Source organism: Microcaecilia unicolor, chromosome 2 (genome assembly GCF_901765095.1).
Source record: "Microcaecilia unicolor chromosome 2, aMicUni1.1, whole genome shotgun sequence".
NCBI classification, from domain to species: domain Eukaryota; kingdom Metazoa; phylum Chordata; class Amphibia; order Gymnophiona; family Siphonopidae; genus Microcaecilia; species Microcaecilia unicolor.
In genome coordinates this window covers 122,331,407-122,350,396 of record NC_044032.1, presented here as the reverse complement: position 1 = coordinate 122,350,396, position 18,990 = coordinate 122,331,407, and the positions used below count along the sequence as shown (strand labels likewise).

Sequence of the window (18,990 nt, the reverse complement as noted above, 5' to 3'; positions counted from 1 at the left end):
GGATATCTGGTGGGTCTCCAGCCCCCCCCTAAACTCCCCTCGGCATTTTGAAACGGTCCCTGTTGGCTCAGTGGGAGACCGACCCCCCTCCCCCCCCAGCAACAGGGGGGGGCTGGAGGTTCACCAGACCTCCAGTCCCCCGACACAGTTCAGGGAGGACTGGAGATCCAGTGGATCTCCAGCCCCCCCAACCCCCTAGCATAAAAAACAAGGGGTCCCGGTGGTCCAGTTGTCAATCCCCCTACCCCCACCACTCCCTAACTTGAGTTGGAGGGAGGTAGCCTGCCTCTCTCCTCTTCCTTTGACGCCGCCGCCGCCGCCTGCAAAATGTTTCTTCCTTATATGGTGTGAAGCCCCACCCAGTGCATCCCAGGATACACTGGGCAGGGCTGGGCGCCATGGTCGCTGATCATTGGGGATGAATAGGTTTAGCATGCATTTGCATGCTATTGTGCTAAAAGCCCTGTTTTGCATGTATTTGCATGTTAGTTGCATTCAGAGCCTGCGAGCACGTTGTTTGACGTGCTCGGGTACTCTGATCATGAGGCATTAGCAAACGCAGGCGCTAGTATGGCGCTAACAGCCTCTAGCGCCAGCGTTTGCTTCTGATCATCACCCTGTAAAATTGAACTAAGAAAAAATTAAAATAAATGAAATGTTTTTTAAAAGACAGCATTAGTAAAAGAAAAATTATTTTCAAAAATTTGAGAGGGATATCTTTGTTTTTGTGTTCATTCAGCAGAGCATAACCATCTCAAACTGTGGGAGACTGAGGGACTGCAGTGTGCGGGGACAGGTATACATGCTCAGGACTCTACACTAGTTCTGGGCTCCAGGACAGCTGATCTATCTCAGCAAATTCAGACCAGAGACATCTCATTGAGTGGCTGATTATATTCTGCCCATTGATGGAGAACAGGAATTAACTTCAAGTACCTTGCTTGGGCCTGGTAGAACACAGTTCTACTTCTGTTTTCCACACATTCCAAAAACATATTTTTCTATAATTTATAATTTTAAGGCAATAATTTTACAAATAGGTCAAACCTCCACTTCCATCACTTGCTTACTGAATTGGGCTGTAAGTCAAAGCCCCAGGCATCCATATTCTAATGTTACTTTCAACCCCAAAATTTGTATTTAAAATTATGTAGTATACATATATTATCTTGACTTTCACTGGTAGTAAAGCAACACACAGATTTCATAGAAGTATACTACACTACTGATAGCATTACAGTGGCAAAAATGAAGAAAACCAGAACTTGGATGATCTTCACCGTAAATCTCGGAGCTCTGTAGAATTGATGAGATGTTCAGCTGCAAGATATTCCTCCTTGCTGCTTTTAGGTACCATATCACTAAAATTAAACTACTAATTTACCTTTATCTCTCTCAAGTTCATCCATTGAAACTGCATCTGCACAGGCATCAAAGTACTTCTGTAAGGTATCAACCTGTCTACACAGGATATCTCTGAACGTTTCCATTTCAGCAAGCTTCTCACGCAAACTGTGACCTTTCTATACAGGAAAGAAGAAAGAATGAAAAATATGAACAGTCCATGCATAATAAAATTCCTTCAACAAATAAGTATAGAGAAGAAAATATTCATATAGATTACACTACTACTTACAATCAAATGACACACATTAAAACATGATTTTATGGATTTCTTTCAGTATATGTCATTGTATAAAAGCTAGTGATAAATTATAAAAATGAATAAGTGCTTTATGTCAACACTATAGCTTTATAATGGAATTAGGTGGTTGCAAAATATTTTACAAATCTGTTATGTGAATCACTAACCTTGAATGACGAGGTGGATGTGGCAGAGTAACCCACTTGCTCCTGAGACCAGAGAAACCATAGAGCCATGGCGCCGCAGACTAGACTCTGATCCATAACCTGATTCAGTCTAAAATAAGAAGCAATAGGCATTAAATATATATCTGCAAAGGAAACTTTTACATAAGACAAAATTACATAATTGTTTGAAGTCATTAGGATATTATTTGCCAGGAAATTGCTTGGGTAAATCAATGACACCATCTAAGCAATCTGTATCACATCTACCTGAAGCAGCTCTCAGACAAAGTAACGGAAAATGATAGCAACTGTAATGAGATTATCAAAAGAATACTACTAGAGAAGCCAATTTATTTAGATCACAATTTCGGAATAAGCTGTTTGCAGTTTATAGAATCTGAATATATACATGGAAGTAAAATCTCTACTGATAAAAAACATGCTCTTTCCTCTGGAATACCTAAATTCACCAGGGCAACCAGTGTTTGCAAAAAACAAAAAAAAAAACAAAAATCAAACCAAACAAAGCCAACACCACAAAAAAAGTAGGAGTACTTCTAGCATGGGATCCAAGTATCATACTTTAAAAGTAAATTGTTACAGCAAACGATACAAGGCAACCTGACTAAGGGACGCTTTTACTAAACTGTAGCAAGTCTTTGCACTTTCTGTGCATTAGTTGTGGTAAATGCAGGGCTGACATTTGCCCTGCATCAAGGGCACAGAACAGACACTTACTACAAACTAGTTTTTAACACTTTGTCCTCCAATTCCTGATCCCCCCCAACCCCTCACCCTCCAAATGCAATTCTATGATGAAGCCCCTCCTTGGAAAAAGCCTCTCCCCATCACTCCAACTCACCCTCCCCTCACTCTCTACCTCAGGGGTAATCAGGGGTCAGTCTTTCATATAAAAGCATTGTTGACACTCAAAGCAAAGGCACATTCCTCTAGACCAGGCTTATCCAAACTTTTTCTAATGGGGGAAACATTTTACATTTGTAACATTTGGAGAGCCAAAACACGCATGTTTTCTCAAATAATGGCAAAATGTAGCAGTGCATCATCGCCCCAGCTTCACCTAGTCTCACTCTTGCTCATGTAACCCCTCCCCCCACAGCCTTCACCCAGTTTTTCATGTGACCCTCTGGGGGAGGAATGCTGGCTTCGGTCTAACCCCTGGTAACATAGTAAATGACGGCAGATAAAGACCTGTACGGTCCATCCAGTCTGCCCATTTTACATGGTACGTGTTTCTTTATATGTATACCCAAATTTGATTTGTCCTTGCCTTTCTCAGGGCACAGACCGTAGAAGTCTGCCCAGTACTGTTCTTGTACTAAGTTCTGAAGCTAACGTCGAAGCCCCTTAAAATTTACACCCCAGCGCATCCCTATCTATTCAATCACGATCAGGGCATAGACCGTAGAAGTCTGCCCAGCTCCCATTTTGTTTCCCCAATTACCGGTGTCACCACCTAATCTCTGCTAAGATTCCATGGAACCATTCCTTCTAAACAGGATTCCTTTGTGTTTATCCCACACATGTTTGAATTCCATTATTGTTTTCATCTCCATATATCCACCACCCTCTCCGTGAAAAAATACTTCCTGACATTAGTCCCGAGTCTGCCCCCCTTCAACCTCAATTCATGTCCTCTAGTTCTACCACCTTCCAGTCTCAGAAAAAGGTTCATTTGTGGATTAATACCTTTCATATATTTGAACGTCTGTATCATGTCACCCCTGTTTCTCCTTTCCTCCAAAGTATACATGTTCAGGTCAGCAAGTCTCTCCTCGTACTGTTTGCAATGGCAAATCCCATACCATTTTGTTAGCTTTTCTTTAAGTCTTTTTACATCTTAGCAAGATACGGCCTCCAAAATTGAACACAATACTCAAGTGGGGCTTCACCAACGACTTGTAGAGGGGCATCAACACCTCCTTTTTTCTGCTGGTTATGCCCCTCTCTACACAGCCTAGCATCCTTCTGGCCACGACCGTCGCCTTGTCGCATTGTTTCTTCACCTTTAGATCCTCAGACACCAACACCCAAGGTCTCTCTCCTGAGTCGAGCTTACTATTCTCTCCCCTCCTATCCGGTATCTCTCTTTTGGGCTCTGCACCCCAAGTGCATCACTCTACACTTCTTGGCATTAAGTTTTAACTAGTATTCACTACTGGGGTATAAATAATCCTCCGGGGTTTCTATTTTTTTACCTAATAATAGACCAGTAAACCCTTAGTAGAATGTGTATGAATTATATATTGCATGCAGTGGCAATGTTAATAGCACAAACTCTCCAAACAATCTTTTTTTTTTTAATAATTTTCTTTTGCATTCAAATAGTGCTCAGTGACTGGAAAAACACCTCTAGGCTGACTGGCAGTCTTTTAGTGTGTTTTTCTTCTTTAGTACATCATTGCACTCCACCACCTGCCTATCCTAGATGTTATAGTATGTCTTTTTAAGATAAATCATTACAAACTCATAGGATAACAACTTATCTTAGCACTTGACAAGTTGGTTCAACTACGTCTAGAAGTGGTCTCAGTCACTTTAAAAATGTGCAGTGAAATAAATCAAAATGGAGTTTTTAAAACCAGTTCCCAGTTGTCATCCACTGTTGGTGCCCAGGATGGCCACAATCAATGTGCCATTGTGTATACTGTAGAGATGCTCTTGTCACGTCAGCTGTCAAGAATCCTATTACTGGGAAAGATTATGTGTTAAAGTATTCCACGAATTGTGAAACAGCTCGTGTAGTATACGGCACATGTTGCCCTTGTAAAAAATGGTACATTGGCCAAACTAAACGGAGCATAAAAGATCGCACTGCGGAGGCATGTGAGTAATTTTGCGGGGTGTAGAAAAACGAAGCTCCCCTGGTTTCACACTGGGCGGATCTCAAACATGAAATATGGGATCTGTCATTTGTAGTGTTATATCAATTACCTAGCACTTTTAGTGGGGATGTGGTGTCTGCATTAATTCAAAAGGAGCAGCGGTTTATTTTTCATTGGCGTACGGTAATTCCATCAGGGCTGAACAAGGAGACTGATTGGTGGGCTTTGTCCCACCTCTCGGGGATTTAAATTCATGAGAGGCAGTATGGGTGTATCTACTGCGTATGCACCGGCGTTCTGGCCGACTGAGGGAGAGGAGTGTAGGCTGTTCCTGCCTGAAGGTAGCCGTTATATGATTATAATTTGAAAGTTTATTAGTAAGCTAGTAATGAACAGATGAATATTAAGATAGGATGTTCTGCATTCATATAGGGATCGCTTTTGAGTTGCACGTGATATTTTGATTTTTGTTTTTAGAATAGTGTTCCCCATGAAGACGCTATGGTGAAACATGCTAGCATGTAAAGGGCACCAAGAGTGGATGACAACTGGGAACTGGGTTTAAAAACTCCATTTTGATTTATTCACTGCACGTTTTTAAAGGTGACTGGGACTGCTTCTAGACGTAGTTGAACCAACTTGTCAAGTGCTAAGTGGTTTATCCTATGAGTTTGTAAACAGTATATAAAAGATATGGATTTTGTTTGTTTGTTGCATTTGTATCCCACATTTTCCCACCTATTTGCAGGATCAATGTGGCTTACATCATATCGTAAAGGCAATCGCCAAGACCGGTATGGAAGCAAGATTTCATCTTAAAAAGACATACTATAACATCTAGGACAGGCAGGTGGTGGAGTGCAATGATGTACTAAAGAAGAAAAACACACTAAAAGATTGCCAGTGAGCCTAGAGGTGTTTTTCCAGTCACTGAGCACTATTTGACTGCAAAAGAAAAATTATTAAAAAAAAAGGATTGTTTGGAGAGTTTGTGCTATTTAACATTGCACTGCATGCAATATATAATTCATACACATTATACTAAGGGTTTACTGGTCTATAATTAAGTTTTAACTGCCAGACCCTCAACCATTCTTCTAACATTCGGAGATCCCTTCTCATCGTTTCTACTCCCTCCAGGGTATCCACTCTATTGGCTATTTTCATGTCATCGGCAAAAAGGCACACCTTTCCTTCCAACCCTTCAGCAATATCTCCCACAAATATATTAAACAGAATAGGTCCCAGCACCAACCCCTGAGGAAACCCCACTGCTCACCTTCCTTTCCTCCGAGCGGATTCCATTTACCACCACCCTCTGCCACCTGTCAGTCAACCAGTTTCTTATCCAGTTCACCACTTTCGGTCCTAAGTTCAACCCTTTCAGCTTATTCACGAGTCTTCTGTGGGGGACCATATCAAAGGCTTTGCTGAAGTCCAAGTAGATTACATCTAGCGCACGTCCCTCATCCAGTTCTTTGGTCACCCAGTCAAAGAAGTCAATAAGATTCGTTTGGCAGGATTTTCCTTTCATAAAGCCATGTAGCCTCGGGTCCTGTAACCCGTCGGTTTTCAGAAAGTTAACTATCCTTTCTTTCAGCAGCGGACTCCATTTTCCACCACCGAGTGAGACTTACCGGGTCTGTAGTTTCCCACATTTTCCCTGTTTCCACTTTGTGAAGAGGAACCACATCCGCTCGTCTCCAATCTCGTGGAACTTCTCCCGTCTCTAAAGATCTATTAAATAAATCTTTAAGCGGTCCCCGCCTAGACCTCTCTGAGCTCCTTCAGTATCCTCCTTGGCTGGGAGGCACGTAGTGGAGACGCCCAGCGCTGCCCTCCAGGTGTTGTGGAGGACTTGCAGCCCATCTGCATATCCTCTCAGCCTTCTCTGGGGTGACTCCCAGGTCCACCCCGATCCTCCCAGGGCCTTCGCTCCAGGTGCCACGCACCAAAGCATTTTCTTTGTACACTTCGTATTTTCTCTCAGTTACTTCTTATGGCTCCAGTACACCTTCTCTTCTTGGTACTGCCCCTTCCCAATCTTTCTCCATCTGAAACCACTGTACACTGCACAAACACATTGCCCACCTTCTGCTTTCATCATCTCACCATCTCTTGTCTATCCCTTCTTCTCTGCTCTCAACCTTCAACATTTCCTTCCTTCTATTCAACCATTTCCATTCTGAGTGCATCTCGCCTTCGTCACTGTCATGTCTCTCCTACTCTTCTCTTTACTCTCTTGCTCCTTCTCCTGCTGGGGATATCAATCCTAATACTAGCCCTCCACATCAGCTCTCATCCTATTCATGCAGGTCACACCATAATGTCTCCAATCCAATTTCTGCTCCTCTCCTCCCCCTTTCTTCCCTGCCTCTCTCATGTGCTCTATGGAATGCACACTGTGTCGGCAACAAACTTTCCTACATCCATGATCTCTTTCTCTCTCATACTCTCCATCTGCTTGCCCTAACTGAGAAATGGCTTTGCTCTGAAGACTCTGCTTCAGCCGCAGCCCTGTGTCATGGAGGCTACCTTTTCTCTCATACTCCTCGCCTTGTTGGTGTCGGGCTACTACTTTCAACCCTCCTGTAGATTTCAACCTCTTCTTCTACCTCAGTCTCACTGCTTTTCTTCCTTCGACGTCCACTCCATCCGTATATTCACTCCTCTGTCGCTCCAAGTAGCATCATTTATCAACCCCCTGAAAAGTCCCTTTCTTCCTTTCTCACTGACTGACTCCTGGCTTTCCTTCTTTCTTGAACCTTCAATCTCCCTCATTCTTGGGGATTTTAACAGTCATGCTAATGATCCCTCTGACTCTTATGCTTCTCATTTTCTCTCTAACATCCTCTTTCAATCTTCAACTGTGCTACACTACTCCCGCTCATCAGAATGGCCACTATCTTGATCTTATCTTCTTCTCCAACTGCTCACTCTCCAGTTTCTGCGCCTCAGCTTTCCCCTCTCTAACTATCATCTGACTACTTTCATACTTAAACATTCTCCCCCCCCCCCCCCCCCCAGTCCCATCCAATCTCAACTAATACATTTAGGAATCTTCATGCTATTGACTTCTACTCTGTTCTCTAGTGTTTCAAACCTCTTCTCAACCACTATGTTATCCAAGTCTGTCAATGAGGCTGTCTCTTCCTATAATACTACTCTCTCCTCTGCTCTGGATACTCTCGCTCCTCCCATTCCCTGTTCTGTAAGGTGTACCAAACCCCAGCCTTGGCTAACCTCTAGAATCCACTACCTGCGTTTTTGTGCCCGCTCTGCCAAACGCTTTTGGCTGGAGGAGTGGCCTAGTGGTTAGGGTGGTGGACTTTGGTCCTGGGGAACTGAGGAACTGAGTTCGATTCCCGGCACTGGCAGCTCCTTGTGACTTTGGGCAAGTCACTTAACCCTCCATTGCCTGCCGCATTGAGCCTGCCATGAGTGGGAAAGCGCAGGGTACAAATGAAACAAAAAAAAAAAAAAATCCCGTGCCCAGGCAGACTTCATACATTTTAAATTCTTGCTGACCTCCTTCCAAGCTGCTCTTTCGCTTGCCAAACAGGACTACATTCAGTTGACAAATTCTCTTGGCTCAATCCCTTGACATTTCTTTGCTACACTGAACTCTCTCCTCAAAGTGCCTTCACCTCCAACTCCCCCCTTCACTTTCTCCCAGACTCTGGCTGAGTACTTTGATAAGGTTCACAAACTTGAATTCTCAACAAAGTCACCTCCACCTCTTCCCTTAGTCCTTTTCTCTCAACCCTCCTTCAACCCCTGCCTCCTTTTCTGCAATCACTGAAGAGGAAACTGCACATTTTCTTTCCTCCTCGAAACTAATCTGTTCCTCTGGTCCTATTCCCACCCATCAACTTCGCACTACCTCTCCTACTGTCATCCTTTTTATCTGTCATATCCTCAATCTTTCACTTTCCAGTGCAACTGTTCCTGATGCCTTCAAACATGCCGTAGTCACACCACTCTTCAAAAAACCTTCATTGGACCGTACCTGTCCTTCCAGCTATTGCCTCATCTCCCTCCTCCCTTTTCTATCCAAGATGCTTGAATGTGCTTGTTCACCGCCACTGTCTTGATCTTCTTTTATCTCAACCTATTCTTGATCCAGTTCAGTCTGGCTTTCACCCTCTTCATTCAACTGAAGCAGCCCTTGCTAAACTCTCTAATGACCTCATCCTGGCCAGATCCAAAGGTCTCTATTCTATCCTCATCCTTCTCCATCTATCTGCTGCTTTTGACACTGTTGATCACTGCCGATTCCTTGATACACTGTCCTCACTTGGATTTCAGGGCTCTGCTCTTTCCTGGTTTTCTTCTTATCTCTCTCATTGTACTTTTATTCTCCTCCACTTCTATCCCACTAGCTCCATCTGTACTTCGTCCGTTGGTGGTTTTCAGCATCACCTTTATGCTGATGATTCCCAGATCTACCTCTCTACACCAGAAATTTCAGCAGAAATCCAGGACCAAGTATCAGCTTGCCTGTCTGACATTGCTGCCTGGATGTCTCACAACCATCTGAAACTGAACATGACCAAGACTTTGCTGCTTATCTTTCCCTCTAAACCAACCTCTCCTCTTCCCCTTTCTCTGTGGAAAACTCTCTCATCAGCTCGTAACCTTGGGGTCATCTTCGACTTCTCTCTCTCCTTCTATGCACATAATCAACAGACTGCTAAAACCTGTCATTTTGTTCTCTGTAATATCACCAAAATTCATCCTTTCCTTGCTGAGCACACTACCAAACCCTTACCCACACTCTTATCACCTCTTGCTTAGACTACTGCAACTTGCTTCTCAGAGGTCGCCCACTAAGCCATTTCTTTTCCCTTCAATCTGTTCAAAATTCTGCTGCATGACATTCTGCCAGTTTTGCTATGCTCATATTAGCCCTCTCCTCAAGTCACTTCATTAGCTCCATGTTTCCGCATACAGTTCAAACTCCTCTAACTGACTTACAAATGCATTCACTCTGCAGCTCCTCAGTACCTCTCCACTCTTATCTCTCTCTACACTCCTCCCCAGGAATTCCATTCACTGGGTAAATCTCTCTTATCTGCACCCTTCTCTTCCACTGATAACTCCAGACTCTGTTCCTTTATCTTGCTGCACCATATGCCTGGAACAGACTTCCTGAGCTGGCAGGTCAAGCTCCATCTCCAGCCTTCATATCTAGGCTAAAAAAAACATCTTTTTGATGCTGCTTTTAACTCCTAATCCTTACTCACTTGTTCAGTACCCATGTTTAATCATTTCCACCTTAGTAAATACCTTATCCCTTATTTATCCTGTTTGTCTGTCCTAATTAGATTGTAAGCTCTGTCGAGAAGGGACTGTCTCTTCATGTTCAAGTGTACAGCGCTGCGTACATTTATTAGTGCTATAGAAATGGTAAGTAGTAGTTATAGTAGTAGTAGTTTTCCCTCACTTGGCTTCAGCTTTAGAACAGATAGCAGGATTCCTGCTTCTCCACCACAACTTGGCTCTCTGCAAGCTTAAGACATGCGGTACTAGAAATTTGGGTTGGTCGCATGAGTCTTGAAACCATGAGATCAACCCAAACTTGCAGAGAGCTGAGTTGCAGCAGGGAAACAGGAATCTCACTGTATGCATCACAAGAATTGCCAAGCTTCTAAGGGCCAGGAAAAAAAAGCACTTGGCGGTCCAGATTCTGGCCCATGGCAAATAGGTTAGAGAAACCTGCTCTAGACAATCAAGGATTATCCCCAGGTAAGTTCAGGGAGGGGAGGAAGGCAGCCATCACCGTGACGTCACGTGTCAATGAAGATTTGAGCATCCACGCTACTGAACCACCTCAGAACTTCCTGTTACAGAGAGATGCTTTGGGCCGGGTGAGAAGCAGTACTGTTTTCAGTGCAGCCTACAGCGGTGAGAAGCAAGGAGAAGGAGCCGCAGAGGAGACTGGGTCCATGGGAGTGCCATGCTAGGAGAGGTAAGAAGAGGTGCCGAAGACAGAGAGAAAGATGTGACCACGGCAGCAGAGGGGATATGGGAGAAAGAGGGAGAAGAAAAAAGAAAAGAAGACAGAAAAAGATGCAGATGGGGGCAGGGGGCACAGGAGAAAGAGGAAGCAGAAAAAGAAAATAAGACAGAGAAAAATGCAGACCACAGCGGGGGGGGGGGGGGGGGGGGGGGGGGGTGGAAGAGGAAGCAGAGGGAAAGGAAGCATAAAAAAAGAAAAGAAGACAGAGAGAAAGATGCGGACCATGGTGGGGGCGAGGGTCACGTGAGAAAGAGGAAGTAGAAAAAGAAGACAGAGAAACATGCAAACGGGGGGGGGGGGGGGGGGATGGAATGGTGCCCCATGGAGGGAGGGGATGAGATGGCATCCATGGAGTGGAGTAGAGGGGAAGGGAAAGGAAGGGAAAGGAGGAGATTGTGCCTGGGGAGGGGATGAAGGGAGATGGTGCCGATTTGGATCATGCGATTGATCGCACAATTACAGATTTTAATCGATGTACAGCCCTAGTTAAAATCCACACTAGTTGCTTAATGCAGCTTTATAATGAAAGCCCCCAAATTACTGTGAAGCAACATCTGTCTCTTGTTACTATGCCTGCTTCAAATTATGGTGCAGTTACCATAAAAGTTTAATCTAAAAAAATTTAATTTAATACAAAGTAAATATTACTGTCTGTTGTGTGCATATCTCTATTACACAGAAGGTAACCTTGCTTATTAAGTTTTGAAAATGAGCAGATTGTCAGAACATGAAAATAAAAATAATGATCCGATGGAACACTTGTGTTATTTACATTCAAGCAGTAACCTGCTTAAGATTTGGTTTGGACTGAAATTTATTTAATTAAATGAATTCAAAACAGAGCATGATCTGCATACTGCATAATCTATTTTGTGGTCTTAATGTTTATATAGTATGGCAAATGTAACATGACTTGGCTGGGGAAAGAAAACCCATAAGAACCCCATAAACACCCCCTCCCCCAGAAAATCATCAAAAAACAGGGACATGTTAGATACGCTATATTCCATTTTATTTCTTATATATATTGCCTTCTCAGAAAAGTGGGAGAAAATATGGTTTACAGAATCCATTTAAACAACAAATTACAATACAAAATCCCTAGTACACATTGATCCATCCCCTTACTCTTCATACTACACAGTGAAATAGAAAGCAATTATTTATATTTTGGTCTTCCATGGAAAACTGAGGCAGCTACAATTCCCTCAGAATATGGCAGCAAGACTTCTTGCTGGGGATGAGTCTTACGATCATATGCCTGCCTGTCAGAGAATTACACTGGCTTTGGGTCTTGAACGTGAGCCGATATTCAGTTCGAACTGCTGTTTTTTAAAGTAATGTGACAGAATTACATTTTTAGTCACCAATGAGTAACTGATGCAGCAAAAGATGAGAAAACGGTTTATTTGTTGCATTTGTATCCCACATTTTCCCACTTATTTACAGGATCAATGTGGCTTACATCATATCGTAAAGGCAATCGCCAAGACCGGTATGGAAGCAAATACAATTTGATATTAGGGTCGGGTAAGGTTAGTATATTCAGGTGCCTAGGAATCGAAGATAGGAAGTAATATATAATGTCCAATATAGTCTATGGTTTTGCAGTGTACTCAGAATTATCCATAAGTTCTTGGGTCTTTTCCCATTTTCGTTCTAAGTGTCAGCAGGACTGCTTCAACTCTAGTAACTCCAAATTAAACCAAGGGGCATTAACCTGTGGCAAACAAAATTTTCTCAGATACAGATGCAGTCATCGAGAGAAGATTTTGGAATGATACTGATTGCTGAGGATAGGTGGGGGTGGGGGTGGGGTGGGCAGAGGGCCTGAAATTAAATTAAGGGAAGGGGAACAAGACTGAAGGCTTGCTGTTGAGCAAACCCTGTCTTTATCTGCTTCATTAGCTTCAGGGAAGCAGTCACTTATGCATGCCTATATAGCCTTCAACTCTGCTGTAAGAAAGAACATGGGAAAATAAAGTTCTTACCTTGGTAATTTTCTTTCCTTTAGTCACAGCAGATGAATCCATTACGAATGGGTTGTGTCCACCTACCAGCAGGGGGAGATAGAGAACACTGAAAATCATAGTGCCCCTAGGACGGCTAGCTCCATCTGCCTCTGGGTTTTGAAGCTTCCAAAGCAGTATTAAACCACAAAGTAGCATAACATGAACTTTCCTCACAGTGAATGAACGCCCCAGAAAAGGAGCAACACAAAGGAGGGACGAACTCAACCTCCTATAGTAGAACAGAAATCCTGAAGACAGTTTTCCAACTTCTCCCAATGAGGGAACATGTCTGCAGGAAAAACTGAACACAAAACAGAGTCAATCAAGGAGGGATCATGGATTCATCTGCTGCGACTAAAGGAAAGAAAATTACCAAGGTAAGAACCTAATTTTCCCTTCCTTGTCATTAGCAGCAGATGAATCCATTACGAATGGGATGTATCAAAGCAATCCCTAGATAAGGCAGGAACAAGCCACACCACGCGCAAGCACTTGTGCTCCAAAAAACGCGTCCCTCTTGGCAGCCACATCCAGCCTGTAATGACAGGCAAAATAGAGCTTAGAAGCCCAAGTAGCTGCACTACGTATCTCTTGAAGAGAAAGTGCTCCCGTATCGGCCCAAGAGGAAGAAATCGCTCTTGTGGAATGTGCCTTAAAGGCGTGAGGCGGAAGCCGGCCAGCCAACAGATATGCAGAAAAAATAGCTTCTTTGAGCCAACGGGCTATAGTGGCTTTAGACGCTGGAGACCCTCTGCGAGGACCTGACAACAATACAAAAAGGTGATCAGAGGTCCTGAAAGCATTAGACATCTGCAGATACTGCAACAGAGCCCTGTGCACATCCAGACGGTGCAACTGCCCAAAAGATTTCGGAAACTCCTCCCTAGTAAAGGAGGGCAGATAAATAGGCTGGTTTAGGTGAAACGCTGAAACCATCTTAGGGCAGGAAGGAAGGCACAGTACGTACCATTACTACGGACTCTGAGAATTGCAGAAATGGGTCTCGACAGGACAGCGCCTGGAGCTCAGACACTCGTCTCGCCGATGTACTGGCCACCAAAATGACTGTCTTTAGAGTCACATCCTCCTCCGAAGCTCGCCTCAGTGGCTCTAAGGACGAACACTGAAGAGCCTTTAATACTAGCCCCAGGTTCCAAGCCAGACAAGGGGCCCGCACGGGAGGCCGGAGCCGAAGCACCCCTCTAAGAAACCGTGCAATGTCTGGATGCGCAGCCAGGGAGAGGCCAGCAACCTTCCCCCGAAAACATGCCAAGGCTGCCACTTGAACACGCAGGGACTTATAGGCCAAGCCTTTTTGTATACCATCCTGCAAAAAGTCAAGTATCAGCGAGACAGAAGCCCGCATGGGTGTGATCGCTTTAGAAACACACCAAGCCTCAAACTGGTGCCAGATCCGAGCATACGCAACGGAAGTGGAACGCTTGCGGGCCTGCAAGAGAGTGGAGATGACCTTGTTAGAATAGCCCTTGTCTCTCAATTGCACCCTCTCAATAGCCATGCCGTAAGACCAAAGCGGCATGGATCCTCCATGGTCACCGGACCCTGCGTCAACAGGTTCGGTACCAGAGGCAAAGGAAGGGGACCTCCACCAGCATCCGCCGGAGGTCCGCATACCATGGCCGCCTGGGCCAATCCGGGGCAATGAGGATCACCACTCCTTGATGCAGCCGAATTCGCAGGAGGAGTCGGCCTATCAAGGGCCAAGGCGGGAACACATATAGGAGGCCCAGAGGCCAGGGTTGAGCCAAGGCATCCAACCCCGCCGAGCGAGGATCTCTCTGTCTGCTGAAAAAGGACGGGACTTTGGCATTTGTGTTTGTTGCCATAAGATCCGCTACAGGCGTTCCCCATTTGGCACAGATCTGAAGGAACACTTCGTCTGCCAGTTCCCACTCCTCAGGGTCGATTTGATACCTGCTTAGAAAGTCGGCTTGCACGTTGCTCTGACCTGCTATGTGAGCTGCTGACAGAAGCTGCAGATGTAGCTCGGCCCAGTGGCATATCTGAGCGGCCTCTGCGGCCAGTGTTTGACACTGAGTGCCGCCTTGTCGATTTATGTAGGCCACTGCTGTCGTGTTGTCCGACAGAACTCTAACAGCCAGCCTCTCCAGAGTCTTGTGAAAGGCTAAAAGAGCCTGGAATATCGCTCTCAGTTCCAAGCGATTGATGGACCACCCCGTTTCCTCGGGTGTCCACAGACCCTGGGCATAGCTTCCCTAGCAATGTGCTCCCCAGCCCTTCAGGCTGGCATCCGTTACCACCAGGCACCAATCGGGAAGCACTAGCGGCATTCCTCGCCGGAGCATGCTGTCTGAGAGCCACCACTCCATACCGAGTCGGGCCGCAGGGAGCCACGTGAGTCTGCGTTGATAATCCTGGGACATAGGATAGCATCGTTGAAGCAGGGCAATCTGAAGAGCTCATGTGTGCTCTCGCCCATAGCACCACTTCCAAGGTGGCCTTCATCGACCCCAACAGCTGGACAAAGTCCCAAGATCGCGGGCGAAGCATCCTCAGGAGCAGATGGACCTGATTCTGAAGCTTGTACCGCCTTTGCTCGGGTAGAAAGACAAACCCCGAGGCTGTGTCGAACTGGACCCCCAAATATTCAAGAGATTGAGAGGGAGTCAGGTGACTTTTGGGTATATTGATGACCCAGCCCAGAGATTGCAGTACTGAGACCACTCTGGCTGTTACATGACGACTCTCTTCTGCAGAGTCCGCTCTGATGAGCCAGTTGTCGAGGTACGGGTGAACCCGGATACCCTCTCACCTGAGAAAAGCAGCTACCACCATTACACCTTGGAAAAGGTTCGGGGAGCTGTGGCGAGGCCAAAAGGCAAGGCCTGAAACTGGAAATGATTTCCCAACACCGCAAACCAGAGGAACCGTTGGTGCGGGGGCCATATAGGAATGTGCAAGTAAGCTTCTTTCAGGTCCAGAGACGTGAGGAATTCTCCTGGCTGTACCGCCGCAATGACGGAGCGCAGGGTTTCCTTGTGAAAATGCCGCACTCTTAGTGAATCGTTGAATTCTTTAAATCGAGAATGGGCCGAAAAGACCCGCCTTTTCGCGGCATCACAAAATAAATGGAGTAACGACCGCAGCCGTGTTTGGCGGGAGGCACAGGGATCACCGCTCCAAGGTGCAACAAGACTTGTAAGGTCACCTCTACCGCTGCCCGTTTGACGGCAGTACCGCATCGGGACTCCACAAACACGTCTCTCACCAGGGCACTGAATTCCAATCGGTAACCTTCTCTGATCAGGTCCAGGATCCACTGATACGAGGTAACCTTGGTCCACTCCTCAATAAAGAGGGAAAGGCGTCCTCCTACAGCTGTAAAGGAGGAGTGGACTGGCGTCCCATCATTGTGGAGGACGGCCCTGCACTCTTGGCCTTGAGCCTGTCGCTGCGGAGCCTTTGTCCGAGCGAAAGGAGTTCCTCTGTTGAAAGTGGGCACATTGAGTAAACCCAGCAGAGCGCCCCGGGCGATACCTTCGAGCTTCACGGAAGCGAGGTCTGGAGGAGGAGGGAACCACTTGACCCTTGGAAGAAGACCACGGCCTCAGGTAACCGCTGGGGTTTAGCATCCCCAGGTCTTTAACAATCTTCTCCAACTCCTCTCCAAATAACAGAAGGCCCCGAAAGGGCAACTTCACCAGCCTTTGCTTAGAGGCCATGTCAGCCGCCCAATGCCGTAGCCATAGAAGGCGGCGGGGGGACACCGCCACAGACATCTGTTTAGCCGAAGCTCTGACCAGATTATAGAGGGCGTCAGCTAAAAATGACAAGGCCGACTCCATGCGCGGTGCAACCTCTGCGAGGGACTCCGCACCATCCACAGGCTGTTCCACTGCCTGTTGTAACCAAGAGAGGCAGGCTCGAGCAGCATAAGAACTGCAAACAGACACCCTTAAGGCTAGGCCCGAAATCTCAAAGGACCGTTTTAGCGCTGATTCCAGTTGCCGGTCCTGAAAGTCCTTCAAGGCGACCCCCCTCCCTCTACAGGGAGGGTGGTCTTTTTTGTCACCATCGTGACTAAGGCATCCACTTCAGGCATCCCAAAACAGGCCAAGTGCTCCTCGCTCAGAGGGTAAAGATGCCCCATCGCCCTGGCACTTTCAAGGGCCCCTCGGGGTCAGCCCATTGAGCAGAAATAAGCTCTTGGATGGAGTCATGCAAAGGAAAGGCACAAGCAGGCTTCTTAGTACTCACCATCCTTGGATTGCCAGAGGAGGCCTTGCCTTGAACAGGGTCATCAATAGAGAGGGCCTGTAAGGCATCAGAGATAAGTGCTGGCAGCTCATCGCGGTGGAAAATCCGAACCGCAGTGGGATCATCCAGATCCAGTGGCAAACTGGCTCCTTCCTCTGGCTCTTCAGACCACGAAGGCCTGCCAGATCCCTCAGAGTCCCCACAGCCCGACCACAGGGGGGAAAAGGGGGGAGCGCCACTCTCCGACAGGGAATTTACCCGTCTATGCTTAGCGTGCATCCAACGCTCAGGGGAATCCACGTCTGGCATCAGCCCTGGGCCATCATCAGTCGGAGGGGAACCAGGCAGCAACGCAGTGTCAGACACCTGCGGCAGAGCTCTTTTCAGCATGAAGGCTTTATGTAAAATAAGCACAAACGCGGGGGAGAAAAACTCACCCTGACCTCCCGTCTCCGAATTAGGAGCCACGGGGAACGGAGCTCCTCTGGTAGCCTCGGCCCGAGGCGCCCCTCTGCTCTCAGACTCCTCCGCAACCACAGGGGTCGAGCCATGCGGCTCTTCCAAGATGGCGCCCGCTGCCAGCTCCATCGAGCGGGAAGAATCATCGCTCGTCATGCTCGTACTGGCTCTACCGTCTAAACAGCACGTTTTACAGAGCCCCGCTGCTGATCTGCGCTTGCCACAACAGGAACAGCGCTTAACTCCCTCAGCAGCCATCGCCGAAAAACGGTGGAATAAAATTCAAAATGGCTTCTTCGCGCCAAAGTCACCCCGATCGGAACGCCTTCCGCGGGCCCTCCCCGGAGGAGCTGAGTGCTGCTCTTACCTGAAAGGACCGAGTCCACGAGCTCCGGTCACGCTGCACAGTCAGGAAAAACCTCAGAAATAGCAGCGCTGAAAAGCATGTTTTTGTTTTTTTGTTTTTTTTAACGCTGTGAGGAAAGTTGGAGGCAAACAGCTACACAGGTACTCCGGAGGCTGAAGAGGGTGGGAAAGGCAGGGAAAGGGCAAACCTATATGCCTGCATCCACAAAGGGGGAAGGGTAAGGTAGGGAAAGGGCGAACCTATGTGCCTTTAAAGTGGGCTCCACTTAGCCACAACACCCCTGCTACAACTGGCAAAAGCACAGGAGCCACCCCAGGCAGAATCTTCAAGAAGCTGAACAAGCTGCGTCCAACCCTGCTGGGAGATAGAGAAATACTGAGAGGCAGATGGAGCTAGCCGTCCTAGAGGCACTATGGTTTTCAGTGTTCTCTATCTCCCCCTGCTGGTAGGTGGACACAACCCATTCGTAATGGATTCATCTGCTGCTGATGACAAGGAAGTATAATTATTCAATACTACACTCCTGCTTTATCTTTCAAGACCCATACCTGCATTTTCACAACCCTCATAAATGCAAAGCATATTACCATGAACAAACAATAGCAAAGCATGCATTTATAAGCCTTCACCTCTCAAACAAAGCTATGCACATTAAACAAATAGGATCTATCACATTTACAGTCAAAAGATGTGTTGTCAATAGCTTAGGAAAAGTTGGTAGCAGAAGAATCAAACAATCAGAAAAGGCAAGGATCATGGAAAGACCCACCATTTAAACCATAGCAATGTTCAAGGTAGAGCAGGTCCCTGCTGCACTTGATGGTTGCAAAGGAGATAATTAGCAATTCAGAGCTGAAATCCATTCTCAAAGATCACCAGGTAAATACTAGGCATAAGCATCTATGCAAAGATTTTTTGTTTCAAATTATAGCAAACAGCTTCAGGGATATGATCTCAAAGAATTAGCATCAAGCCAAAATACCATGCTGAATATCCAGCAAAACCATGCTCAAAAACTGAAATTGTTAGTGAACTGCATCACCTTCTCCAGCTTCTTACATCTTTTCTGGGAATCCATTACTGTTCTCAGGAGAATTTTGTAATGATGAGAGCTACAAGAAAAATCCACATGACACACCCAAAGTACTCAATTTTTTTTCTCTGTTGTTGATGATTTAATAGCTGGTAGCAGCAGCAAAACAAGGCTAAGGGAATACAGCTCTCAGTAAAATA

General features: G+C 46.1%; 1 protein-coding gene across 1 annotated transcript in view; it reads right to left on the bottom strand.

The window, feature by feature from the left end:
- The window catches only part of CERT1 (ceramide transporter 1), a 540,904-nt gene that overhangs the window by 339,386 nt on the left and 182,528 nt on the right, over positions 1-18,990 (bottom strand). Inside the window, 3 exon segments of the mRNA XM_030193269.1 lie at positions 1,385-1,523; positions 1,813-1,845; positions 1,847-1,921. Coding sequence (XP_030049129.1) covers positions 1,385-1,523; positions 1,813-1,845; positions 1,847-1,921 — 247 coding nt within the window.